Source organism: Fusarium verticillioides, chromosome 8, assembly GCF_000149555.1.
Source record: "Fusarium verticillioides 7600 chromosome 8, whole genome shotgun sequence".
Lineage (NCBI taxonomy): Eukaryota > Fungi > Ascomycota > Sordariomycetes > Hypocreales > Nectriaceae > Fusarium > Fusarium verticillioides.
Genome location: NC_031682.1, coordinates 131,909 through 157,319, shown reverse-complemented (window position 1 = coordinate 157,319; position 25,411 = coordinate 131,909). Strand labels below are relative to the sequence as shown.

At 48.1% G+C, this 25,411-nt stretch overlaps 14 protein-coding genes across 14 annotated transcripts; 9 read left to right on the top strand and 5 right to left on the bottom strand.

The window, feature by feature from the left end:
* Positions 1-716: 716 nt before the first annotated feature.
* On the top strand, positions 717-2,717 carry FVEG_16175 (hypothetical protein; the record flags this gene model as incomplete). Its single annotated transcript, XM_018905412.1, has 3 exons — positions 717-817; positions 863-1,911; positions 1,958-2,717. The coding sequence occupies 3 exons, from the start codon at positions 717-719 to the stop codon at positions 2,626-2,628; spliced, it is 1,821 nt and encodes a 606-aa protein (XP_018753855.1). The 3' UTR covers positions 2,629-2,717.
* On the bottom strand, positions 2,631-3,813 carry FVEG_07721 (alcohol dehydrogenase; the record flags this gene model as incomplete). The annotated part of the gene is made up of 3 exons (XM_018896392.1): positions 2,631-3,314; positions 3,361-3,755; positions 3,800-3,813. 3 exons carry the CDS (start codon positions 3,811-3,813, stop codon positions 2,704-2,706), a joined length of 1,020 nt encoding a protein of 339 aa, XP_018753856.1. The 3' UTR covers positions 2,631-2,703.
* Positions 3,814-4,174: 361 nt separating this feature from the next.
* Positions 4,175-5,317, top strand: FVEG_07722 (hypothetical protein; the record flags this gene model as incomplete). Its single annotated transcript, XM_018896393.1, has 1 exon — positions 4,175-5,317. One exon carries the CDS (start codon positions 4,175-4,177, stop codon positions 5,315-5,317), a length of 1,143 nt encoding a protein of 380 aa, XP_018753857.1.
* A 768-nt stretch (positions 5,318-6,085) lies between these two features.
* On the top strand, positions 6,086-7,048 carry FVEG_07723 (hypothetical protein; the record flags this gene model as incomplete). Its single annotated transcript, XM_018896394.1, has 1 exon — positions 6,086-7,048. One exon carries the CDS (start codon positions 6,086-6,088, stop codon positions 7,046-7,048), a length of 963 nt encoding a protein of 320 aa, XP_018753858.1.
* Positions 7,049-7,464: 416 nt separating this feature from the next.
* FVEG_07724 (L-lactate dehydrogenase (cytochrome)) lies at positions 7,465-9,161 on the bottom strand (the record flags this gene model as incomplete). The annotated part of the gene is made up of 5 exons (XM_018896395.1): positions 7,465-7,607; positions 7,655-7,863; positions 7,912-8,375; positions 8,428-8,969; positions 9,020-9,161. 5 exons carry the CDS (start codon positions 9,159-9,161, stop codon positions 7,465-7,467), a joined length of 1,500 nt encoding a protein of 499 aa, XP_018753859.1.
* A 312-nt stretch (positions 9,162-9,473) lies between these two features.
* Positions 9,474-10,454, top strand: FVEG_07725 (hypothetical protein; the record flags this gene model as incomplete). The annotated part of the gene is made up of 1 exon (XM_018896396.1): positions 9,474-10,454. One exon carries the CDS (start codon positions 9,474-9,476, stop codon positions 10,452-10,454), a length of 981 nt encoding a protein of 326 aa, XP_018753860.1.
* An 804-nt stretch (positions 10,455-11,258) lies between these two features.
* Positions 11,259-12,942, top strand: FVEG_07726 (hypothetical protein; the record flags this gene model as incomplete). The annotated part of the gene is made up of 4 exons (XM_018896397.1): positions 11,259-11,426; positions 11,476-11,626; positions 11,673-11,838; positions 11,886-12,942. The coding sequence occupies 4 exons, from the start codon at positions 11,259-11,261 to the stop codon at positions 12,940-12,942; spliced, it is 1,542 nt and encodes a 513-aa protein (XP_018753861.1).
* Positions 12,943-13,596: 654 nt separating this feature from the next.
* FVEG_07727 (hypothetical protein) lies at positions 13,597-14,525 on the top strand. The gene has a single exon (XM_018896398.1). The coding sequence runs from the start codon at positions 13,787-13,789 to the stop codon at positions 14,171-14,173; it is 387 nt and encodes a 128-aa protein (XP_018753862.1). The 5' UTR covers positions 13,597-13,786; the 3' UTR covers positions 14,174-14,525.
* A 363-nt stretch (positions 14,526-14,888) lies between these two features.
* FVEG_07728 (hypothetical protein) lies at positions 14,889-15,979 on the bottom strand (the record flags this gene model as incomplete). The annotated part of the gene is made up of 3 exons (XM_018896399.1): positions 14,889-15,273; positions 15,328-15,866; positions 15,920-15,979. 3 exons carry the CDS (start codon positions 15,977-15,979, stop codon positions 14,889-14,891), a joined length of 984 nt encoding a protein of 327 aa, XP_018753863.1.
* Positions 15,980-16,675: 696 nt separating this feature from the next.
* On the top strand, positions 16,676-18,146 carry FVEG_07729 (hypothetical protein). The gene is made up of 2 exons (XM_018896400.1): positions 16,676-16,921; positions 16,978-18,146. The coding sequence occupies exons 1-2, from the start codon at positions 16,751-16,753 to the stop codon at positions 17,971-17,973; spliced, it is 1,167 nt and encodes a 388-aa protein (XP_018753864.1). The 5' UTR covers positions 16,676-16,750; the 3' UTR covers positions 17,974-18,146.
* A 470-nt stretch (positions 18,147-18,616) lies between these two features.
* On the top strand, positions 18,617-20,014 carry FVEG_07730 (hypothetical protein; the record flags this gene model as incomplete). The annotated part of the gene is made up of 7 exons (XM_018896401.1): positions 18,617-19,069; positions 19,119-19,173; positions 19,232-19,548; positions 19,602-19,676; positions 19,735-19,851; positions 19,906-19,942; positions 19,995-20,014. The coding sequence occupies 7 exons, from the start codon at positions 18,617-18,619 to the stop codon at positions 20,012-20,014; spliced, it is 1,074 nt and encodes a 357-aa protein (XP_018753865.1).
* Positions 20,015-20,482: 468 nt separating this feature from the next.
* Positions 20,483-21,245, bottom strand: FVEG_07731 (hypothetical protein; the record flags this gene model as incomplete). Its single annotated transcript, XM_018896402.1, has 5 exons — positions 20,483-20,638; positions 20,687-20,804; positions 20,857-21,107; positions 21,155-21,169; positions 21,228-21,245. 5 exons carry the CDS (start codon positions 21,243-21,245, stop codon positions 20,483-20,485), a joined length of 558 nt encoding a protein of 185 aa, XP_018753866.1.
* Positions 21,246-21,631: 386 nt separating this feature from the next.
* FVEG_07732 (hypothetical protein) lies at positions 21,632-23,466 on the top strand (the record flags this gene model as incomplete). The annotated part of the gene is made up of 3 exons (XM_018896403.1): positions 21,632-21,837; positions 21,888-22,782; positions 22,834-23,466. The coding sequence occupies 3 exons, from the start codon at positions 21,632-21,634 to the stop codon at positions 23,464-23,466; spliced, it is 1,734 nt and encodes a 577-aa protein (XP_018753867.1).
* Positions 23,467-23,589: 123 nt separating this feature from the next.
* FVEG_07733 (hypothetical protein) lies at positions 23,590-24,991 on the bottom strand (the record flags this gene model as incomplete). The annotated part of the gene is made up of 3 exons (XM_018896404.1): positions 23,590-24,067; positions 24,130-24,864; positions 24,921-24,991. 3 exons carry the CDS (start codon positions 24,989-24,991, stop codon positions 23,590-23,592), a joined length of 1,284 nt encoding a protein of 427 aa, XP_018753868.1.
* Between the last annotated feature and the right edge of the window lie 420 nt (positions 24,992-25,411).

Here is a 25,411-nt window from a genome sequence, read left to right as displayed (position 1 = left end):
CAGAGTAATCTATGCCTGTAAGACGGCTGTTCGGTGTACGCTTGCTCACAGTAAGATGAATGTTTTCTTAATGCCTTCTATCATCCTGGTGGGACCTAATTGATGTTATACACTAGGTATAATAACTATTACAATCCACTTTATGGAGTATGCACAGGCGTAATGCACAAGAGCATGCTTCATAAATAACAACTGCACAAAGCTAGAATATCTCCTTATGACTCCTGATCCACAATGAGTAAAATCATCTGCATCCAGTATGCGGAGACACTCCGCCTAACTATTTGCCTCCGTGTACCTCCGCATTTCCCCAGCGACAGATCCCTACCACATCCGCTCTAGTCAGAGGAGTAAATTCTGGCTGACTAACTCCCCCCGCGTTTTTGACCCTGCGCAACTTTGACGTGTTTTGAGTCATGAACTACTCTCAAAAAAAGATATATCGAGTGACGATGTCGAAGCGAAACGGAAGTACTGCGACGCAAGAGTACGAGGGGAGTGTGGTACGCCTGGGTGCAATTGATCTGCAGGTTGCAGGGACGCTGATCAGTGATAGCCTCCGCCGAAACGAGTGGCGATAACTTCCAATTCGGAGCATCCCGTTGCTCATATCTCGAGACATATTAGGGCTTGCACAACGTGTCGGAAGCACAAGGTACTGTGATTGGAACTAACGGATAAAATGAATTGACTGATTTGTTTAGATTAAATGCTTTATGGACGATGCTGGACCGCCATGTCGAAGGTGTAAAGACAAGAAGCTTAGCAACTGCGCAGTGAGCAAGAATCTCCAAACGATTATCGATGAGAAAACAGAGTACGCTTAGATACAATTGTGTTGAGTTCATACTAACTGTGTCAGGTTATCTGAAGCCATGCTATCAGATCTCGACCAGGTGTACACAGCAGTCAAAGAGATGAGAAACATAATGGGCTTACCAGAATTACCGCCACTACAAATATCACGAATGAACAAGCGAAAGGAATCATCAGCACCGCCGCCTCAAGAGTCAACGACACTTCAACTGGAGGACAACTACGGCCCATCATGCGACAACTCACCGAAGCTCACGCCCGAAGACGATAGACTACCCCATGCGCCTATTCATTCTCTCTACACTCTCACTAGAATGAGGGCGCTTCGATCGCCTGGAAGTGGGAACGAAAATCCAAGTCAAGCTATCAATGATTTTATTTCTCAAGGACAGATCTCATTGGGTGATGCTGAGCGACTGTTTGTTGTTTATCGAGATCGTTTGGACGGGTTCATTTACTCTATTGGATGTCCCTATAAAACTCTCGAGCAGCTTCGTCGGAAGTCATCGATCCTATGTGCGGCTACACTCACCATCGCAGCGCTTCATGATCCAGCAGCTGATAAAGTATACGGCATTTGCAATTCCGAACTTCGGCGATTGACTGAAAAGTCGATGCTGCAGCGACAAGGGGATAGGGACTACTTCCGAGCTCTCAGCATCGCCTCATACTGGCTTAGTGACTTGTCTTGGACATTGTCAGGTCATGCGATCAGACGAGCTGCAGAATGCAATATCCACAACAGTTATAGTCTAGCCATCAAGAATCAATCTGAAGAGGCCATGGACTCGGCGCGAATCTGGTCTATCCTCTATATCTGCGACCAACACCTCGCTATTCTGTACGATAGACCGGCGATAATCCAGGACGATTGGCTTACGCAGGACTGGGAGGGCATCTTGAAATGTCCCCTGGCTACAGACCAGGATGAGAGACTCATGAGTCAGGTTGAGCTGATGGGTATCTTGCGGAATATCCGACGATTATTTGGTCCTGATAAAGGAGAGGAGATCCCTAGATTGTATCTGAGTCAGATAGGACACTATCATCGACAGCTTGACCAGTGGATCACGAAATGGACTGATCGGCTCCCAGGTATGTATCTACACACTTACTCTTTGCGCCAACTGACACCGATCAGAGGGCCATCCCAACATCGGAGCATTCCCCCGAAAAGGCGCACTCTTCCACTTCCACCTCGCCCAACTATACCTCTACTCCCACGTCTTCCGCGGCCAATCCAACCAGATACCCAGCCACTTCCTCGACACAGCCTCAATGGCAGTGACTTCCGCATCAGCCATCATCGACATCCTCCTCACAGACCCCGATCTCTCCACCAGCATCGTCGGGATACCGTCTTATCTCCTATCTATGACAGCATTCGCAGCCATGTTCCTCGCCAAAGTCTCACATAAATATGGTGATAACCTGTTTAGAAGAGATCAGGCGCTGGATCAGATTACTCGACTGATCAGCCATTTCCGGTCTTTGTCTATGGGGAAGTGGCATTTGGCTAATCTCATGATCAGAGGTTTGGAGACTGTTACTAGTCTTTTGACGTCGCATGGGGTGCAGGATAAAGTCCAGAATGCGATTTCGTGCATGATGCCTGGGAATGAGACTAGTCAGGGTCTTGAGGATGTCTATAACACTAATCCTGATATGTTCACTGGGATTGACGGGAGCACGATGCCTACATGGGATACGACCTTTGGATTATCACCTATCTTTGGGTTTGATCCGTCGTTCCTCGATGTCGATGGGTATATGCAGTCAATGGCCATCTTTCCAAATACCGAAGGAACATAAGACTGTCTAAATTGAACATGGTATTCATCTATGTATTTATCCCCGAATTATCTATAATGTTTCCTATTCGGAAGCTTACATACCCTGAATGTTCCTTGGCCGGTACTCGCTCTCCAAGTACTCTAGCTCCTCCTTCGTCAACTTAACATTCAACGCTTCCACAGACTCCTTAATCCTCTTTTCAGAGTTCAACCCCAAAATCGGATAACACCCCTTCTGCAGAACCCACGCCGTAGCCACAAGCGCCATACTAATCCCCTTATCATTAGCAACTTTCTCAACCCTATTCACAATCTCCAAATTCGCATCCGCAAACCACGTCTCCGTCTTCTTATCACTCTGACTCCTAATCGACTGATTCGCCTCATCATTCTTGCTCGACAGAGGCTTGGCTAGAAGACCGCGCGCGATGGGACTCCAGGGAATGACGCCGACGCCTGTGGCCTCGCAAAAGGGGAGCATTTCTCGTTCCTCCTCGCGGTAGAGGAGGTTGTAAAAGGGCTGCATGGAGATGAAGGGGGTCCAGCCTTTGGATTGGGCGATGTATTGCAGACGGGCGAATTCCCAGGTGTACATCGATGAGGCGCCAATGTAGCGGACCTTGCCGGATTGGACGACGTCGTGAAGAGCGCGCATGATCTCTTCGGGGGGTGTTTCACGGTCTAGACGGTGGATTTGAAGCACATCTATACAGTCAGCATGTTACTCATGAAATGGGTTAGAAAGGCTTACCAATGTAGTCGGTTCCAAGACGCTCAAGACACTTATCCACAGCATGGAAAACATGCTTCCTACTCAACCCCATTTGATTTACAAGCGGACCGTCATTGATACTAGCAGGTCTTGTACCATCATCCATAACAGGATTAAAGATCTTTGACAGAATAACGACCTTTTGACGAGGAATGTTGAACTTCTTCAGGGCCTTGCCAATGATGACCTCTGACTCACCATTGGAGTAGGTATCAGCTGTATCCCAAGTATTAATGCCTTGGTCATAAGCAGCTTTAAGAAGCTTCAGGCCATCCTCTTCATCGAGAACCCAGGGTGAGCCTTGCCATGAGCTTGAACCAAAGGTCATGCAGCCGAGAATGACCTTTGAGATCTTGAGGCCTGTGTTGCCGAGTCTGAGCTGTTAGGACGGGATCTGGCTGCGGGTGGAGGTGCTTACCTGACGTATTCCATTTTGGAGGCACTTGCAGGATTGGTAGAAAAGATTAAGTTACTACTAGATAGGTCTTGTGTTATTTTTATCTCTCTTTAAATGCCGCTTTTAAGCCACTCATCTTCACGCAGATCTGACCAACGCTGATATCACCGAACATTTCCTTCCCCACATTATTGCACTGTGATCATCAACCCCTCACCTCCAACGCCATCCAATCGGCCATCCTTCCAATTGGTTGGCGAGTCACTCATAGTGGGTTTATGTTCGGGCTAATATCCGCTGAGATCGTGGGGAAGTCGCGTAGAAGAGGTGATGTTTTTAACCACCAAGACAAGACTCATTGCAGTGTTACAAGCAGCTCAATATCCGCGTTTCACCATGTCACCAAACCTTCAGACTATTCCTGTTCCCTCGGCGACGGTGCAGTCGCATGCTTCAAATTTGTTGCAACTACCTGACAAGACTGTTTTGTGTACATGGTTTGGTGGTTCACAAGAAGGACTGCCTGATATCAGCATCTGGCTGTCTCGACTAGAACCAGGATCATCGTCTTGGACTACTCCGCAAAAGATCTCGTTTGATGAGAACAGAAGTTGTCAAAATCCCGTGTTGTTCAGAGCACCTCACAATGGAGAGATCTGGTTGCTTCATACTTCGCAAGATGCGGGTAATCAGGATGGCGCCTATATCTTGAAGCGCACATCTTATGACCAGGGTCGGACATGGTCTGAGGCTAGTCGTTTACTCCCTGATGTGACTGGCATCTTCATCAGACAGCCTATCGTCATCAACAGCGACGGAACATGGATCTTGCCAGTATTCTACTGTCGCACCGAACCTGGTCATAGATGGATTGGTAGTGATGACATCTCTGGCCTTCTCTACTCAGATGACAATGGTGCATCATGGAAAGAGAAGCAAGCACCAGATAGCGTTGGCTCAGTCCACATGAACATCCTCTCCCCAGCATCCGGCTCTTTAACCTGGGTCGCATTCTACCGCAGCCGCTGGGCAGACAACGTCTACCGCTCAACATCCACAAACGGCATCGACTGGGAAACACCAAAAGCCATAACCCTCCCAAACCCCAACAGCGGTATCTGCGCAGCCCGCTTATCATCAGGCCACATCGCCATCGTCTTCAACAGATCAAACGCCTCAGCCGATACCCTCAAGCGACAAGGCTTATACGATGACATCACGCCTGAGGATGATAAGCGGCCGAATCAAGTCACCAAGACAGGAAAGGATGCTATTTGGGGAACGCCGAGAAAGACGTTGACGCTTGGGATATCGGAGGATGAGGGGCTCACGTGGAGAGAGCGTGTGCTTGAGGATGGGGATGGGTTTTGCGGGACGAATAGTTCCTCGGGGCAGGAAAACAGGGAGCTGAGTTATCCAAGTATTTATGTTGAGAAGGATGGGGATAGGGATGTTGCGCATGTGGCGTATACTTGGCATCGGCAGCATATCAAGTATGTGAGGATCGATGATGTTGAGGGATGGGTTAGCTCCAAATGAGAAATGTTCAGAACTAAAGGAATAATTCCATACACCAAGCTACAGATCATACCCATAGGCAACGCACGACTGGACATCAGATACTCCTAGATGCTCCCATTAAATGAGCTGTGAAGATGTCATCCCTCTGCTACTTTCATCTTTCTTAACAAAATAGATAAAATTCACGAGTTTAATTCTCTTCAAACCATCCGCATCATACAAGGCCAATACCGCAGCTTTATGTATCAATATTACATATATTGCAGTCTGTCGACTACCCCAGAAGTCATCTCACACTCCAGTCCAATTTTACCTTGCCAGGTATATCAACATGGTATAAAAACAGTCACCAAAGTAAGTGTTTTCTCTAATCACCTCAAGTTAAAATGAAGCGATTCCTCGGCCTTCTTCCATACCGACACTGGTACAACACCCCCCCTAATTGCTGTAATCATGTAGCCGATGTCTTAGCGCTGGCTCGGTCTGGTTTCCGGCCGAGACATGGTGCAAGATCCGCGAGTGTCCACCCAACCAATAGGATTTCTGACCGCCCCCATAACAGCACCAAGCGGACCAGGTATTCAGTGCTTGCCACTAGAGTAACTGGGATCTGTGTAAACAGTGGACGTAGTGTGACGATGCAAAAAGATTGCAAACATCAGAATATGGTTAAAAGAGAGCCTCGCGAAGATCAAGATATTATATCCACTTTCACTGACAGTATTTGGGAACACTCTAGCAAATAGTCAACACATTTCTAACATTTGCTTTGCAAAAGTACCCATCATGACTCAAACAAAAGACCACGTTCTCATAACCGGAGGGGGTGGCTTCATCGGCCAAGAACTGATCACATCTCTTCTCAAAGACATGCCCAGCGCTCACTTCACGCTCACCGACATCATAACACCCCCCATTCCCTCAGGCGCAGAAAACCAGGTCACATCCCTCAAAGCAGACCTAACAGACCCATCAGTTGTCAAATCCCTTCTGTCCAATCGCTTCAGTCACGTCTACATCCTCCATGGTCTCATGTCCGGTGGCGCAGAAGCCAATCTGGACCTAGGACTCAAGATCAACGTTGACTCGGTGCGAAGTATCCTTGACGTGCTACGGGCTGAATATCCTGGTACGAAAGTGATATTTGCTAGCTCTTGCGCTATCTATGGTCAGACGGATCTTGTGACGGAGTTTGGCACGCTTCCTCAGCCCAAGAGTTCATATGGCATTCAGAAGTTGCTGGTGGAGCTTTTGATCAACGATTACTCCCGTCGTGGTCTTCTCGACGGACGAATTGTTCGCTTACCCACTGTTATCGTCCGGCCAGGCGCACCCTCCGCAGCTGCATCAAGCTTTGCATCAGGCATTGTCCGAGAGTCTCTCCAAGGAGTCCCCAATATTTTACCCGTTAGCAGAGACCTCGAGCTTTGGGTCTGCAGTCCTGCTACAGTTATCAAGAACCTCATCAAGATCAAGGACGTTCCAAAGGAGAAGTTTGGTGATTCGAGAGTGGTCAACTTGCCAGGCATTACGGTCACGGTGCAGGAGATATTAGATGCTTTGAGAGAGATTGGTGGTGAGAAGGCGCTTGCGCAGATTGAGGAGAAGAGAGATCCGGCTATCGAGGCTATTGTAAGTAGTTGGCCGGCGAGGTTTGATGTTTCTAGGGCTTATGGTCTTGGATTGGAAGCGGATGGGAAGGTGTTGGATGCTGTTAAGGCGTTCCATGCCAAAATTACCAAGGCTTAGTTTGCGAATAGATACATGTTGGAGTAGCAGTGCCGAGTGAAAGCTTATGTGAAATGGGGATTGGGTGGTGAACAAGTCTTGTACACATGTCCAGTCGTTTGGACCGATTTTTAAGATGACGTGCATACTGTCGGTGTATTGGCCGACGGCTCGCACCTATTGCCAGGCAATTTTGAACCGCGTTCCAGTGATCAGGCACGTAAAGAAACGCCACGGGCCTGTGAGACGACCCGCAACACTGCAATAGCCAATGTCGGTATAACGCAAGAACCAACTTTCGGCTTTTATTGATACAGGGACTAAAACGTTGAGGAACAGCGAAACACTATATAGAGCAATATTGTGTACGTGTATGTCACTGGTAGCATAGCATAGATCTATATGCTATCGATATGTTCTCCTGCCACGAAAACCCTCTACAGCTTAGATACCAGACGCGTGTACGCATTACCAACCACCATATGATCAACATCCAGCGTATTCACCAAACTAGGCCTCGCTTCACTCAGCGACGTAATACCGCAAAGACGCATTGAAGTCTCGAGCTCATCTTTAAGAACTGCAATCCGTTAGCTTATTCATGTTTCTGCGACACAGAGAACTTACTATGACAGAGATGCTCGGCACCATCTTGTCCGTGGATAAGAGAGTATAGGAATGGGCGACCGATACCAACTGCTGTTGCACCGAGGGCAATGGCCTTTAATATGTCGGATCCGCGCTCGAAGCCGCCGTCGATGTAGACTTCAAGTTGATCAAAGACCTCTGGGCAGTTCTTCCGTAATTCTAGTAGGACTAGTATACTGGCTTGCGCACTGAAAAAGATTAGCTTTAGCATATCATCGATAGAAGAGGTGACTTACCCGTCCAACGAACGCCCGCCATGGTTACTTAACAACACACCTTCGACACCATGCTCAGCCGCTTTGATAACGTCCTCAGCAGTTTGAACCCCCTTCAACACAATCGGCAACCCCCCACTCGCTTCACGTATCCAAGCCAAGTCATCCCAACACAGCGACTTGTCAATATACTGCGCCATAAGACGCCCAAACCCACTCCCCTTCTTATCCTTACTGCTCTCACCGCCACTAATCGCCGACTTGACAGTCTGTTCCTGCGCAGCTCTCTCATCTGCCTCGCGCTTTCCAGGTACAGGCGCGTCGACTGTTACAAAGATAGCTTTGACGCCGAGACCACGTACGCTTTTGAGTAGCTCCACGGTCTTGTCGTGGTTGGAGTTGACGTATAGCTGGAAGAAGAAGGGTTGTGATGCGGGCGCGGCTTTGACGATTGACTTTAACGAAAAGGAAGCGTTACTCGAGATCTACCGATAATTAGTTGAAGAACTTTACGTATTGGTCAATGGGTGTGCTTACACATTGGATAATCCCCTCATTGGCCGCAGCCCGACTAAGCGCCAACTCTCCATCAGGATGCGCCAGTCTCGCCATAGCAGCAGGAGAAATAAAGAACGGCGCGCTACTATCGAAACCAAGAATACTGGTCTTGTAGTTTACTTGCGAAACGTTCCTCAAAATCCTAGGCCGGATCATGACTCTCCGCACCAGCTCCTTATTCTTCCCGTGGGTGACGAGATCCGTTGCAGCGGAAGAGTAGAACGCCCATGTTTTCGCGGACAACGAATCTCGCGCTGCCTTTTCATAGTCGGGAGCACTTAAGATTGCGTCTATGGGTGGGATTGTCTTTGTCGTTGGTGTCGAGCGGACGTGGTTTGTTTGTGACGGTGAGGTTGGGGGCGGTACAGGATCGATCTCGGTAGTTTTAGGGGTCGGACGACTAATTGCAGATTCCTCTAGGAAACCGATTAATTTGTCGCTGGGAAGGTCTTCGATGATGTCAGGCGCGTGGACATCATTGTACAGTTCCGTGGCATCAGAACCCGCGAGGTTCAACAGGACTACCGATCATGATTAGTCTCGCCACAACTCCCCAAGTTGCTCAACATACCTTCTGGACCACCAGGATGCTCATTAATAAATTGTGTAATATCCCAGACCTTGGAACGAACAGCTATCCAGCAATCATCCGCCGTGTTATGCTGCTTCAAGTCGTCCAAGGACACTCGTCTTGTCTCAACTGATGTCTCCATGATTGCTGATAGTATTGACTGAACTTCCAAGAACAAAACAAGTTGTAGACCTTGAAAATAAGCTAATCACCGAGGCTACACTCTACTATCTCCACAAGCTGTTTACACCCCGGAAATGCCGACCATCGGGCTGGGGTCACGGAGAACCCTCCCATTGGCTACTTTCGCCCTCCGGGAATGTCTCCGGGTGTTCAACCCCGCAGTAGGCTTTGGAGTTTTGGTGCACTTAAGAGCTCGGAGATAGCATAGACGATTACTGCATCGAGCAATATTCTCACAACACAATCATCATTCACCAGTCACACCATCAAAATGGAGCGCAGCACTATCCAAGCAAAGGCAAAGCCCCTCACCAAGGGAGTCTACACCCCCGTCGTCACACTCTACAAAGCAGACGACCCAACCCAACCAGTAGACCATGAAGCAATGCACACACAATGTCAAGCTCTGATCAAGGCTGGCATGCATGGTCTTGTGTATCTCGGCACGAATGGCGAATTAGTTCTTCTGTCACGGGAAGAGCGCAAAGCGATCATTAAGACAGCCGTGCAGGCAGCTTCTGCAGCGGGTGGATCTGACTACCCCATTGTGGCAGGCATCTCAGCACAGTCCACGCAGGAGACGATCCAGAACGCCAAAGATGCCGCGGAGGCTGGTGCTGGTTTTGGGTTGCTTCTGCCGCCGAATTACTGGCCCAAAGCACTGCCCAGCCAAGCTATAGTGTCTTACTTTAAAGAGGTTGCGGTCGCTTCACCGATACCGATTGTCATCTACAACTTTCCCGCTGTTACATCTGGTATCGATCTAGATTCAGACCAACTAGCTACTTTGGCTTCTGAACCGAATATCGTAGCGGTGAAGTTAACATGCGGAAACGTTGGAAAACTCGCACGGTTAACGTCGCTCTTTTCCCACGAGCAATTTGGTGTTTATGGCGGAAGCAGCGATTATCTCCTCCCCACACTACACTGTGGCGGAAGTGGTTGCGTTACAGGCATGGGTAACATTTTCCCGTCGAGTACAGCTGGTGTGTATGACTTGTGGAAGGCGGGAAAGATTGACGAGGCGAATAAGCTTCAAGGGCTTGTCGCTCATGCTGAGTGGGCTTGTAAGAAGGGTATTAGCAATACCAAGTACGGAGCGTGGTATTTCCTGGGTAAAGGTATTGGGTTGAGTAACGAGACTTCATGGCATATGAGGAAGCCGTATCAGCCACTTGACGATAAGTCCAAGGAATGGACGGTTAAGACACTCAGTGTTCTGGCTGACGCTGAGGCCCTATTGAGGAAGTAATAGACTTTTTAGCATTGCGATAGCTGTTAATCGAGTATTAAAAGTAGCTTTTGGCTTTATGGGTCTTCGTTAGTCGATGTGAGTAATTCTTATCGAGGTACGGAATACGCCCGTCCGTTGATGGCAATCCCTGGGCCCAGACCTTGCCTGGATCAAAGCTCAGTGGCGAGACAAGGAGACGTGCCATCAACAGGCAGACGCGTATCTGCCACTTTTGGCTATCGTTGCAGATTATTAGAAATTACTGGCTACATCATGCAAGCTCCCTGTTCAGTACCGTCTGTTGTGCTCGGCTGATCGCGAGCATCAGCTTGTCGCTATCATCATAGACACGGCCTATCTCTCGCATTTGTTCCCTACAGACACATTGCAAGATCACAAGCCATCACGAAACAACTTTTGGTGAAGATCACAATAATCGGTCAAATAACCGACACCGACATGATCACAATTCCTGCACTGACGCTGCAATAATCTTTCGATGATGTCTTAGGCAGCACAGATAATCACCAAGCGGGCGGCCATCCCCCTCGGTCTTCCCTCCTACTGGCCAATAATCCCTCCCCTCCAACCCAAGACCATCAGTGCGTCTCCAAGCACGACTCATTCAGAACTCTAAACGGACTAGCCTTCCTCCCCCAGATTCAATACCCCATACCCCGCATTCACTCTCTCCATGCCAAGTTTTTAATCCCATAAAAAGGGGTTGATATCCCGGATACTGAAGTCGTCAATCCAGTGATACTCTAATCACCAGGATCAACTACTACCTCCCAACACTTACTTGAGATTCAGTTTGTGATCATGGCTTTGAGGAACTCCATCTCGGACGAGAAGGATGTCGAGGCTATTGCCTCTCATCTCGATCATGCCAACACTGTGGCTAACAATGGTGGTTTGTCCGCTGAGGACATGGAGTTTGTCGCCAACTTTCCTGAGGAGAAGAAGAAGAAGGTCTTGGCGAAGATTGATGTAAGTTGATTGGTCTTCACTCTGCGCAGATGAGATCTGACTTGTTCAGTGGCGACTTATGCCGATGCTGGCTATTCTTTACCTCGTCACGTATGTCGATAAGGCGAATATCGGAAACGCCAAGATCGAGGGGATGCTCCCGGATCTTGGTATGAATGGAGAGCAGTACAACATTGCGCTCTCCATCTACTTCATTCCCTGTATGTTCACCTTTCGGGTGATATTGAGCAGGGCTAATTTGGACAGATATTCTCGCCGAGGTTCCTAGCAACATGATTCTCAATAAGTTTGCGAAGCCTTCTCAGTATATGGCGACCATCATGTTTATCTGGGGCATCGTCGTGGTCTGCACCGGTCTCATTCACAACTTTGGTCAACTCTGCGCCATTCGTATCCTCCTTGGTCTTTTTGAGTACGTAGCCACTCACTTCTATACCTCATACCTACTAACATCACCAGGGCTGGCTTCTTCCCCGGCGCTATCCTCATCATTTCGAAATGGTACCTCCCCCACGAGACGCAAACCAGAGTTGCGATTCTATATACATCCGCTGCCACAGGAGGTGCTTTCTCCGGCCTCTTCGCCTACGCCATCGCCAAAATGGACGGCATCGGTGGCCAGGGCGGATGGCGGTGGATCTTCTTCATCGAAGGAATCTTCACGATCGTTATGTCCTTCGTCACATGGTTCTTGCTCATCGACTCGCCCACTCTCTCATACTGGCTCACCGACGAGGAGAAGCGATATCTCGTTCTGCGCCAAGCTTCACGACGCGTCACCAACTCAGGGGAATACCGCGAGAAGACATTCGACAAGGGAGCTTTGTTCGAGGTGCTTAAGGACTGGAAGGCATATCTCCTTGTCATCATGTCCTGGTCCAACGCTGCGCCCAACTACGGTCTAAAGTTCTCCATGCCCTCTATCGTCAAGGGAATGGGCTACACATCCAGCAACGCCCAACTCATGACTATTCCTCCTTATCTCTGCGGAGCTATCTCATCGTACCTCCTCGCTCGATTCGCTGATAAGCACAAGTGGAGAATGCCCTTCATCGTTGGCCCTCAGCTCTGCATCATCATCGCTTTCTCTATCCTCATGACCAAAGCCGAGTTTATCGTTCAGAATCTTGGAGTCTGCTACTTTGCAGTCTGTCTCGCTTGTGCAGGCATGTATCCCATCTTGCCTGGTACCAGCGCCTGGAATATCGACAATAACCTCAACCCCACCAAGCGAGCGATCAGCATTGGTTTCGTTACTTGCGCGGGTACAATTGGTGGTATCTATGGTAGCTACATCTATATCGACAAGGAGAAGCCCAAGTATACGACTGGATATGGTGCGTCGCTCGGATTTGCCGTGGCAGGAATCTTGGCTGCTGTTACCCTTGAGACCGCTTTGATCATGATCAACAAGAAGAGGTCCAAGATCAGCGAGTCTGAGGTTCGAAGCAAGTACACAGAGGAGGAGCTTGAGATTATGGGCGAGAAAAGCCCCCTGTACCAGTACAAGCTGTAGTAGAAGTAGTGATAAGGAATGACTTCAAGGGACTTCAATTCTTCAATTCATATCAGTTGTCAACCGTTTGTTATCTAGACAATAAAATGTGATATGGAAAAGAAAACAACCTGTAAAAGCAAAGCAATCTAGCTTGAGCCCATCAAGAAGCCCCGGCCTGGGTTAGTTAAAGAAATCAGGGTTTTTCGAAGGTGAGGGCTAGAAGATGAAGGGTTATGATATACGTGATTGGTACCACAAGATTCCTAAAGACGGCTATTGCAAGAGGTGCCCCAGGGTTGAGTACAAGGACGGCTGCATACTCAGAACCGACTATGCGACAGGACGCAACAATTATGGCTGATCTTATCTAGTATGGAGTTTAATTGGGTCTGGAAGCATCTATTGGTAGCAGCGGTGTTTTACCAGTGGATGAAGTTTAAAAGCCAGTAGAAGATATAAATATGGCTAATGAGACCTATGAAGGGTGAACTGAGCAAGAATCTAAAACCTCTGTGCTTTGTTTCTACTATAATACCAACTCTATTGTTCTGCGTGAAACGGCTTGGAGTTAATGGCGCGGTCTATCTCGGCCGGACAAATAGTCACCCGGCTTGCTCGGGATGGAATACCCCGCACAAATACAAAAAAAAGTCGAGGCATGTAGTATTACTGATTACATTTACCTACACCTTTTGAAGTACGCTCAATTTGATAGATACCGTCCCATCAAATCAGACCAGTGGTTGCCCCCATCAAATATCCCGACCCATCACTGTCTCAAACGCCAACACATATCACAACTTTACGAGCCGCACCACAAGAAGGTTGCTTGGGCCTAGTCTCTGCTCTACTGGTATGAACAATGAACGCCTCCACGGAGCACCAAGATGAAATCGCCAAGTTGGTTGAGCAACACGAAGCAGTTCCTCCGCCCTGGTTTATGTTTCCAAACCTTCATCCGTACAGCATCGGCTGGCGCATGGGTGCTGGCGAGTCTTATCTTATGATGTATTGGACTTGGTGGAAGCAACAAAAAGAGAAACTCGACGAAACGCAACGAACTGCGTATTTTCGCAGATGGCCGCCTCCACCCGAGTGGCTCGTTTGGATGATAGAAGTAATCTGGGATCTTGATCCCAAGGACTTTGAGGATGACGATGATTACTCGCCCTACTTCACGCGTGTTGAGAAACTCGGTTTTGGGTCTGAAGATGATTACAAGAAGGCTATGCGTGATGAGGAAGAGTAAGCAGGGGGCAGCGACACCCTGATATTCCGTCACCGTGACATCGGTCTTCCGGACCTGCGAAATGACAAGGACATTGCAGCAAAAGCCGCTGACGTCAGTGAAGGTCGAAGCAGTAAGAATAATGGCTTGGCTCAGCCGGACGAAAAAATGGAGTGAGAATTATTGGTTGGCAAGATTGTTGCATTCATACTGACTTGTCCCGTCAATTCGCGGTTGTGTCCCTGCCCAGGAAGGGTTATCGGAGAGGTTATCACAATTAGAGGAAATTCAAAACCACACTTACATTAGGTTCCTATCACCAACCGCGAATAATGACTTGTTGTGTTATTGAATTGACATTTACAGTATTCGTAGAAAGACTCATCCTTCCTTGAGTCTAGTTCTTAGTTACGAGGCATATCTTACCACTCCTGCCGCGGAATTTATCAAGTCGTAATAGTACGATAGCAGTGGGCTTACCCTACTTATAGTTGTTTCAAAGGATGCGTATCTTCTATTAAATATATTTAGTAGAATTGTAATAATAAAGCTAGCAGATAGCGTAAGGTAAGAATATAAGTGCCCAGTATTAAATGTGGCGTAATATAACGTGAGAGAACTCGAACCAGCATGGACAGTTGATAACTTGACCAGCTCCGGACTACTCATGCTTTGATACCTCCCAGAGAGATACCTTTGTCCAGTCCAGTCGATGTTTCTATGCTGTTGCAAACCCTTACTCCGTCGGGTCAGGAATAGGCACAGATTGCCCACGCGTGAAAGAAACGCCATCAAGGTTGAAGGCAGGGCTAATCCCTTGGTTCTGCGTCAAGGTAATACAAAGATCAGTAGAATCAATGCTTGGGTCGGTATATGAGAAGGTGTAGGTAAAGTCTTTAAAGGTTTGCGTCGACCCGATGATGCCATCTTGACCAGACTTGAATACCCCATCAATGGACAGTTCAACTTTGTTAGCGTTGTCATCACACCGGATTGCGTTTGAACCAAACTCTTTGATGCACCACTGGGCAACCTTTGCTTTGAAAGTATACTCGAAGCCCGCCTCAACAGCGACGCGTTGGCAGACGCTGGCAGAATTGGCCAAGTCTCCAGGTATTTCCCTGCGGAATGTCAGTAAAGACCAATCAGTGTTTTGAGATCCTAGTATTACGCACAGACAATGACTACCCTCGGGGCAGAAAGAGTTGCCAGTGTAGATTGTCGGATCGATCGCTCCTTCTACTACCCAAGGGTCAATGGCAGAGTCTTCGAAACCACCGTTGACGACGAGTTCGGTAATTACGGGAGGGTCAGCGGTAGTCGTAGTGGCTTCGATTGCTGTGCTCGTGGCGTCGCCGACGGTCGTAGAGGTCTCGGTCTCTTGGGAAGTGACAGCAGTCGTAGATGCGAGGATGGTAGTAAAAGAGCTAATGCCATCGGTCGTAGTGGCAGACGATTCAATGCTGGTCTGGGACACAGTGACACTCAAAGTTTCGTGAGAGATTACGCCAGAAGTAGTCGTCTCCAGTTCTGTAGTGGCGGAGTCTGCAGAAGAAGTTTCTACGGTGGCAGACGACTCGATGGTTAACGCAGACTCAGTCACGCTGATAGTCTCTTGAAAAGTGGTCGTTGTGGCGGCGCCTCCAGCCGTTGTAGTGTCAGTTTCGCTGGTGAGTGACGATGTTGTTGTCAACCGAGGATGGGGGACGCAAGCCTAAATCTGTGAGCCTCCACTAGAAGTGATAGTGGGGGTTTAAGAGCACTTACGCGAGCGGCGCAGAGGCTCGCGCCCATGATTAGGGTACCAAAGGTAGCAGTGACACGCATTGTGAAAAGACTTGTAAAGAGCGACTGGAATTAGAAACGAGTAACTGAAGTGTAGTAAGTAAAGAGAAAAAAAAGTAAAAAGACAGAAGAGGGAAAGAAATATCTTCTGATCATCACATCATGTCAAGCTTCCTTTAGAGCTGAAAGGCGAGCTGGAACTATTGGCTTTAGGGCGTGCTACTTGAACAGATGTAGCTAGCAGATCCAATAGTTTCTCTTGACAGCCATGACTTTTCAGGGGTAATGCAGGTACAGTGAGCTCCTAATTTTAGATATCAACTGTTCTTCGGGGTAGATAAGTGCATATTGATAATAATACTATCTCGACGACCAGTAAAGCCAGTTCCATGCCGTAGTCTAAAATTCCTATTGTGATCTAATCACCAGTCTTGCATCAGTATCTAAATCAGTCTGACTGCTGTTAGAGTCGCTTAGGCAGTGTATTGTTAGCTATAACAGGATTGAGTGCGTATGTCAGAGATCTGTCAATTGAGCTGCATTTATTCGATAAAATGCTCTTTCTATCTACGTCGAGGGCTCAAAAGCTAGTCTAAGATAAAGTAAGACTCGTGGCTAATAGCTTAAATCAGTAAGGAGAAAGCTACTGTAACTAGGCCTATCACGGTCAAGACCGTAAGGCGTTAGAGGCAGTCAAACATTGGATTTCTCCGCTTTTTTTATCCTAGGATGACGCCAACTCTACTGATCTCCTCTCCGTCTCCTACTTTCTACTTATGTGCTCTTCTTGTTGTCATCAACTCTACGATTGTCATGACCAATAGTGACGCCATCGCCTACAATGTCGCCGTCTTCATCAGCACCCTGTTCCTCCTAGAATTCGGCGCCGATAACTTCGTAGACCATACTGCCATCGTTGCGCGTCGGACGGGGATTCCCGACACAGTGATTGCCCTGCTTACAGCCGGTGCAGAGTGGGAAGAGGTACCGCTTGGTCCCATCTGTTCACCCCTATCTTCCTAATTTAAACTTCATCACAGCTCGTTGTCGTTGTTGCTTCACTTGCGCAGGGTCGGCCTTCGCTAGCAGTAGGAAATATCATCGGGTCGGCCATCTCGAATATCCTTGGCGCCTTTTCACTCGGGCTTTTGTTCCGGCCAGCGGGGTCGCACGTTGAGTTTGACAAGAGCTCTAGGATTTACTCACTCTCCTTGCTTATCATCACCACCTTTGTCGCGCCAATCATTTACTTCTCGCAGAGGATCGTCTGGCTCGTCGGTGGATCTCTCCTGATTGCTCTTTTTGCTATCTACCTCATCTCCATAGGCTGGGCCATCAGTCGGGGAAGCTTGACCGCGCCTGAAGGCTCAGATGATGATAGTAGCAGCGATAAGAACGACAACTCATCAATAGCATCGACAGCGTCTATTAGGAGCCCCCTTCTGCCGAGTCTTGAGGATCATGAGTCTGAGGATAGCGAACGGGGCCAGCGAGTTGATGGTAGTTCTGAGGCGGCCGGGGTTACAAATGTTTCGACCCGTCGAAGGAGAAGGAGTCTCGGATACCACATCGGGTTCCTGGTCCTTGGCTTCTTAGCCATCTGTCTGTCGGGCTATGTCCTCTCTCACGCCGCTATCAACATCACAGACGCTATTGGCCTCTCCGACGTTCTGTTCGGCATCGTTATTCTTGCCATCGCCACTACCCTGCCCGAGAAATTTGTTGCCGTCCTAAGCGGGAACCGGGGCCATGTCGGGATTCTTGTCGCTAATACCGTGGGGAGCAACGTCTTCCTTTTGTCGCTCTGCCTGGGCATTGTCATGGTTGATACCTCCGGGGATTTTGATGGAACTAATATCAAGATCACAGAGCTATGTGTCCTCTGGGGCTCTACGCTAGCGCTCACAATAGCCGTTTGGTGTGGCGAAAGGTTTGATCGCTGGATCGGAGGAGCCATGCTACTTGGTTACGTTTTATTTATAGCCTTGGAGGTTACAGTCATTCATCATATGGCAGATTACCTATGGTCATCCTAGTCAATTGTAAGAACACACTGAGAATGGTAAGACTCTGATGGGATGGTCAAGTGGCAGATTATGTTATTGGCTGTGGCTCGGGGGCAAATAGCGAGTTTACAATAATATGCTCCATGTTTTCGTGCGGCACGGACTACCCTGTTGCGCGGTTAGTTGGATTGCAAGTTCGCAGCCTGGTCGAAGCCAAAGCAGGCCTTTTCCCAGGTTCATTGGCGGAATTGACCCTGAGGGTTCCGTGTCTGAATGTGGAAAGGTGAAATTTATTATGCATATTCTGGCTGGCCCACATTACCATCACAGCATTATGACATATGGGGGAAACCGGAGTCCAGCTTTCACTCCCCGAAGAGAGACTTCGGAGTCCGGCACAGCACCACTCAAGACCAAATTCGTACCACAAAGCCGATTATCGTACAGCTCTAGCCCGGGGACGGCTCATAAAGTCAAGTTTCCCACCAAAGGCTGGAGTGAACTCCGCATCTGGCATTCTAGCGCAAAAAGACACGGAAGCTAATGATCCGAACGCCCAGTTAAGGTACATCAATTCCACGCGATGTGTTCTTCTGCTTAAATACGCCGCCGCCGCCGATGTTGGCATCTTCGACAAAATAACTTATCACATGAAGCGCCCTATGTTGCTACAATGAAGTTGCCAGCCTGCATCAGCCTCTGGCTGCTCACTCTTCTTCAACTGGCCGTGGCTGCCGAGGTTGTCCCCAGGTCTACCTTTACTGAGGTGACTAACTATGGCGACAACCCCACGGGCACTCGAATGTGGCTATATGTTCCAAAGACTCTAGCCTCGAAGCCTGCAATAGTAGTCGGCATCCATTGGTGCACCGGTAGCGCCCAAGCATACTACCAGGGCACTCAATGGGCTCGCTACGCCGAGACATATGGCTACATTGTTATCTATCCTCAGACACCATACACCCAGGATAATTGCTGGGACGTGGCATCAAAGATGACCTTGACTCACGATGGCGGCGGTGCCAGCACCTCCATAGCCAATATGGTCAGATTTGTGACGAAAGAATATAACACAGATAAGAGCCAAACCTTTGTTACGGGTACTTCCTCGGGAGCTATGATGACGGTATGTGAGAGAGAGGTCTCTTGACGGGAGTGAGCTAATGTAGAAGCAGAATGTCATGGCCGCAACTTACCCTGATCTTTTTGCTGCAGGGATTGCATATGCAGGTGAGTTGACAACCCTGACAGCTAATGCCCATAACATGCGACTTACACGTGTATACAGGTGTCCCAGCCGGGTGCTTCAAGAGCGCAGATAACATCCCCGATTTCTGGAACTCAACATGTGCCAATGGCCAGTCCATCTATACCCAAACTCAATGGGCCAATGTTGTTAAGGATATGTATCCCGGATATGATGGACCACGACCGAAAATGCAAATCTATCACGGGTCAGTGGATCAGGTGTTGAATGTGCAGAACTACTACGAGACCATCAAACAATGGACTGGCGTGTTTGGTTATTCAACTAACCCGCAATCTACCACGCCTAACTTTCCACGGAGCCCTTATACCAAATACACGTTTGGCGATAAGCTACAGGTGAGATAAGCAAGAATTTTATTTTTAAGAGATATGGCTGACATTACGCATAGACATTCTTGGGCCAGGGCGTTACTCATTCGATTGACGTGTTTCCAGAGGAAGACTTAAAGTGGTTTGGTTTTGCTGTAAGTCGCATCACTGTTAAATATCCTCTTGACAGTTCATGACCTGACCAAATCCCAGGATCCAGTAAAGCCATCATCCACTACGACCGCCACAAAACCTACAGATACTGGGAGCTCTGGAGTTTCTCCCCAGTGGGGTCAATGTGGCGGCCTAGGGTGGACAGGACCTATGCAAGTAAGTACCGAAGCGACAAAGGCTTCCGTGTGAATGTATTAATGGGAATCACAGTGTGCAAGTTCATTCAAATGCGTCAAGATTAACGATTGTGAGTTCTCTGTCAAATTTTCGTTGGATCTATATACTAACATTTACACAAGGGTATTCTCAGTGTCAATAGTTATTCCTGGGATGAGCCCTGTAGCTGGCCGGAGAACACGGCGTTGAAGAAGTCCACTTCACCTCCTCCACACTGTCGATAGCTTCCCCGCAGATAGTCCTCCATTACATATTATCGGGCAATGAGAATAACACGCAAGTCAAGCTACATCGAGTCCGATTGGGCCAGAATAAAAGAATGCTTCGTATTCGTGTACTACGTACTCTATACGCACCATGACCCAGTCTCGCCAAATGATGCGGCGGCGGCTTGGCCTTGCAGACTACTATACCCAGCGTTTACGTCAATGAAGAAAACTATCGATATCTCCTATAAGATAAGGGGATAGTGATTTAGGCCGGTTCGTAATTGTTACGATTTATCCCAATGATATAATAGCGTAACTTGAAGACTCGTTCCTACCCCGCCCCCAAATCATCATAAAGGCGTGGCCTGTATTGAATCTCTTGAGAACAGCTGATTGTCTATTTAATGTGACGCCGTCAAACCTTTCCACGTTGACCGGTTGCTGACGCGTTCCCACCAGGCACTCAATGCCGGTCTTTTCGTAATCTCATCCTGTAACGCTAGGCGCGGCAGAAACTCAAACCAAGGCATATGGTATATATCAACCAACGAAAATTGCTAAGAACATTTAGCAGGAATTTCACTCGAAACCTTGACATAACTTACATTTCCGGCAAGGTACTCACGACGAGAAAGGACTTTTTCGTAGTGATCCAAGACCTTGACCAAGTCGATTTCCAGTCTCTCGACTGTGGCCTTGTCGGGATCGCCTCGTCCCATAAACCTAGCCCGTGTCAGTGCGATGCATCTTACGAAAGTCTGGAAGAGTCAAGTACCCTTTGAATAATTTCTCATATGCCAAAGTTTTCATTGTCGGGTCGAAGTAAGAGTACTCAACGCTAGCCGCTTGCTCGTAAGTTGCCAGCTCGGGGTAGCTTTGATCCGTCCGTCTATTTAAAGCGCTCTTTGGCCCGTACTTTGCAACCAAGTACTCGCAAATTGCCCGAGACTCGAAAAATCGAGTCCCGTCATCGTCAAAAACTGGAATCCGTCCGAATGGATGGAAATCTTGCACAAAACTGGGTGCCTAACAGGGATAAGTAACTTTCACGTGTCGGGGATATGGCTTCTCACAAGATGCTCGCCCTTCTGCATATTAATGTCAGATAGTTGATGGTCGGTGATATTTAGTTCTGAAAGAACCAACAACACCCGTTGAGTGCATGTTGATTGCCGTGATCCATATAGAGTGAGACTCATCCTGGTAGTTGCTGTTCGCTGTAGTGTGGATCGGCGCAGTAGGTGTGTCTAGTAGATTTGGCTTCAGAAACAATGAAGACTGTCTGTAGTAACACTTACAGTTCTATTTTAAGGCCAAAGGTTCTAGGCTATATAGAGGCTGGACCCTGGCGTGTGTCGGGATGTGGAGTCGGCGAAATTGGAGCCAGAGACAATACCGGGCACGGCACGCTACGGCGTCTTGTATTTGCCGCTACGTATCATGAACACTCAGGATAAAAGAGGCGTGATCAGTGGTATCGATTCTGGACTAGCGATCAGTTCATAAATTAGTTACAGATTCAATATCTTGGTCTTAAAAAATAGCCCAGAATGCCTTCGGAGAATGTTCAGCCAAGCGCTAGCGGACCGAACCAGGTCGATGATACAATTCCAATCGCCCAGAGTCAGAGGACTTTGTTCGAATTTGGGTCGTTTGATCATTCAAATATTCCACTAGAGCCAGAAGAATGGCCAGTTATCATCATCGGGTCGAGTATGGTAGGAATGACTTTGGGTGTGCTGCTAGGATATCATGGGTGAGACACTATGACTCAACGCCTATGTCAACATGACTGACCCTTTCCAGTATCAAGTCTGTGTCTTTCGACCGCCATCCGTCCACTGCCATACACCCCCGCGCCGCGTTATTTCTCCTGCGCTCCGTCGAGATCTTCCGCCAGCTAGGTCTGGAGGATGAACTCCTTTCAGAAAGCGCCTCTAACTTCGATCTTGATGCGGGGATGATCATTGTCGAGAAGCTAGTAGGAGGCAAGGTCCTGGCAAGCATGCAAGAGAGTGATCCAGCAGAAGTTGCCAAAGCTAGCCCGAGTCGCCGCTTATGGCTGACGCAAAACATGTTTGAACCTCTTCTGCGCAAAAGAGCAAAGGAATTCGGTGCCGCTCAGGAGTTCAGCGAGACCGTCGTCCACTATGAGGAACTGCCAGACGGTGTACTCGTAGTGGTGCAAAACGTTCAATCGAAAAGCTACAGGAAGTTCAAGACCAAGTATCTGGTTTCTTGCGATGGAAATAGGAGTGCGACGAGGAGAAAGGAAGCCATCGAATGGCAAGGTCCGGGTGTCCTTGGCGAAAGTATTTCTATCAACTTCAAAGCCGATCTAACGCCATACCTCGGAACTCGTGCAAAGCATGGCGTCACTTATATTTCTAACCCAGCTATCGACGCTGGCTTCCGCCTGGAGAGCGGTGGCAAGGCAGGATTTATGATCGTCACACGAGCAGGCGATAAAAGGTCGTTCTCGCCGGACTCGGTCTCTGAACGAGACGCGAAGCAATATTTCAAGGAGGCAAGTGGTATTGAGGACGACATCAATATCAAGGTCGACTCCATTTCGTACTGGTCGGTAGCTGCCTTTAATGCCGAGCGCTTCATAAGCACAAATGGCCGTGTTTTCATTGCCGGAGACGCAGCACATGTGATGCCCCCGACTGGTGGGATGGGCGGCAACACCGGTATACAGGTAATTTGACTTGAAGCACAAGAAAGTATTCCAGCACGCTAAGCTACTTAGGATGTTCACAACCTGGCATGGAAGCTCGCATATGTTTTGAGAGAAAAAGCCGGTACTTCGCTTCTCCAGACCTATGACACCGAGCGACAGCCGGTAGCTGGATTTACCATGCGGCAGGCCTACTCAAGGCTTCAGAAACGAGTATTTCGCAAGGTCCCAGATGAGCCAGAACTTCCCGACATTACCTGTGAGATAGGGTATCGTTACCCTTCTGCTGCTGCTGCGCATATCCAAAACGCCAGCAGCGACCAGTATGAAGACCCATATGCACCACTTGCATCGCCAGGAAGCCGGCTACCACATGTGCTACTTGCAACAGAAGATTCCCAAATATCTACCTTGGACTTAGTCAAGAAGAATTTCGTTCTTTTCACCACTAGTCAAGCATCGCCGTGGATCGAAGCAGCCAGAGGTATGACGCCTGAAATAGACACTTACAGTATCAACAGGGACACTGGCACCTTCAGAGATCCTGACGGCACTTTCAGCCATATCTGTAAGATCTCTGAAGGCGAGGCTATCCTTGTCCGACCTGATGGATTCATTGCCTGGCGAGGGGAACAGAAGAAGGATGGGCATCAAGATGAATTACAGAAGGCACTGGGGCTTATTTTATATTTCACTAAAACCTAGCTAAACAAGCATGAAGAGAACTCATCTTTGGGACTCATTGTAATAACATCTCAACATCCAGAAGCTCGAGGTAGAATAACCTAAACTTGAATACACTAAATTTCTATAAACTAAATCAAGGCTTTACATGGTCGACCGTCGTTGCTTTACTTGCAGGCTTATACCCCTCCCAGCGTAATCCGTAGGATTTATCTTATAATGAGGCTCTGCATGTCTTAAGCCACCTTGTTCTGTTATTAGTCCTCCCATTTTGGCAATGATATGTTGGTGCCATGATAGTATCGAGATAGGGACTTTTTGTACAGCCATCTCATTCAGTACCTCGGCGAAGACCTTCATAGAAGAGTTTGGACCGGCTGGTACTTGTTCCTCTCTTGCGCCGGCAGCAAGCGTCTCATTGATTCCATGGAATTCGAATTCGTTTGTCTTTAAGTCAGCTGCGACCGCTATATCAGCCTGTGATTGCTTTTCTGCATGTGTGCCTTTAGTCGCACTTAATGCGTCACAGCAATCAAGCACATGAACAACATCGCAATTTGCAACGTTCAGCGTGTGTGTGATCTCGGTCCAGTTGACAGTCTGACCGCCACTTCTATGTCCACTAAGCAGAACCAAACAAATTAGATGTGAAACAAGCTGTAGTTCAGAGGCCCAGCCACTTACGAAATAATCATGCCCTCACTTGTCCTCTTGGCATGGCCGTTGTAAACAACGATCAAAAGCCCTCTAGGTCCCACTTGCTCGATTTGCTGATCAATGCGCAACTGTAGAGTAGATTGCGCACTAGGAGTATCGGGGATCTTGAAAATACTTCCAATCATGAAATCGAAGTGTACTTCAAATACGTCAAGGAGATCCTTGAGTTCAGCTTCCGCATCCCAGAGATCGACCTCCGCCCAAGTGATTGGCAAAACATTAATGCGCAAATGTCTGGATGCATTGCTAGGTACCCACGGATCATATCGCGATTCCACGAAGGCGCCTTGCCTCTCACGTGAGTAAACCTGGAGCTTTAAGTTTTCCTGATCAGGCCTTAAACTAAAAAGCTTCGCAATGTACTCCGGCTCCGGATGCCTCGAGATTTCTCCTTCAAGGTACTTCATATCAATTACACCAGTTGTCGAAGATTCTAACATGGCCTTCAAGGTCTTAGCCAGGATTTCAGGAAACGGTGTCGCATTCTGTTGGGAGGACTTTGGAGCAATAAGAATCTGGACTACGCTCTTGGATCTGGAGCATAAGTCATCTTCAAGTATGGGATATCTGTCTTTGCCTGTTGGAACGACTCTGTATTTGCAGTCAAGGATGGTAAGGATATTGGAATTGAACTTGTCGATATGTTCTTGTCGCAATTTAAGCCAGTCTACGAGGGCAGACTTATCGCTTCGTGTTCTGCAACTGTTGAACAGAATTAGTCGCGGAATTGGTGCATTGTTAAAAAGTAGGTGACTTACAGTAACAGTCGTGACTGCCCTTGTCTCACCAGACTATCACCATAGTAATACAAGATGAATGGGTTGCTCATACCCGAGTGCCTGATTAGAGCATTTGCAAGTTCTCTCTCCAATGCTTTCTCGGGGTTATGTTTCGGAAGTCGAAAAGAAATTGCATTATATCCAAAGTATTCTTGTAGTACTTCCTTGAATGATTCTAACCGAGGGTTGGCATCCCATGACACTATCAAAGCGGAAGGCATTGAACGCCCCGTTATACGACTTGTCGCCATTAGGTAAGGGTCGGGAAACTGAGAGGAGCCAAAGGCGTAGGTTATGGTATCATAGGGACTCTCACACAATAGTTCTCCAATAAGCCATTTTTTTCCTGCTCACGTGTCTAAAAGGTAGACGACATATCTTGTACTTGATTTTGATAAGTGTCACTACAATGCTACCAAATATACTCCACAAGCATTCGGCTAACCAATGGTAATCCAAAATAGCTCGTA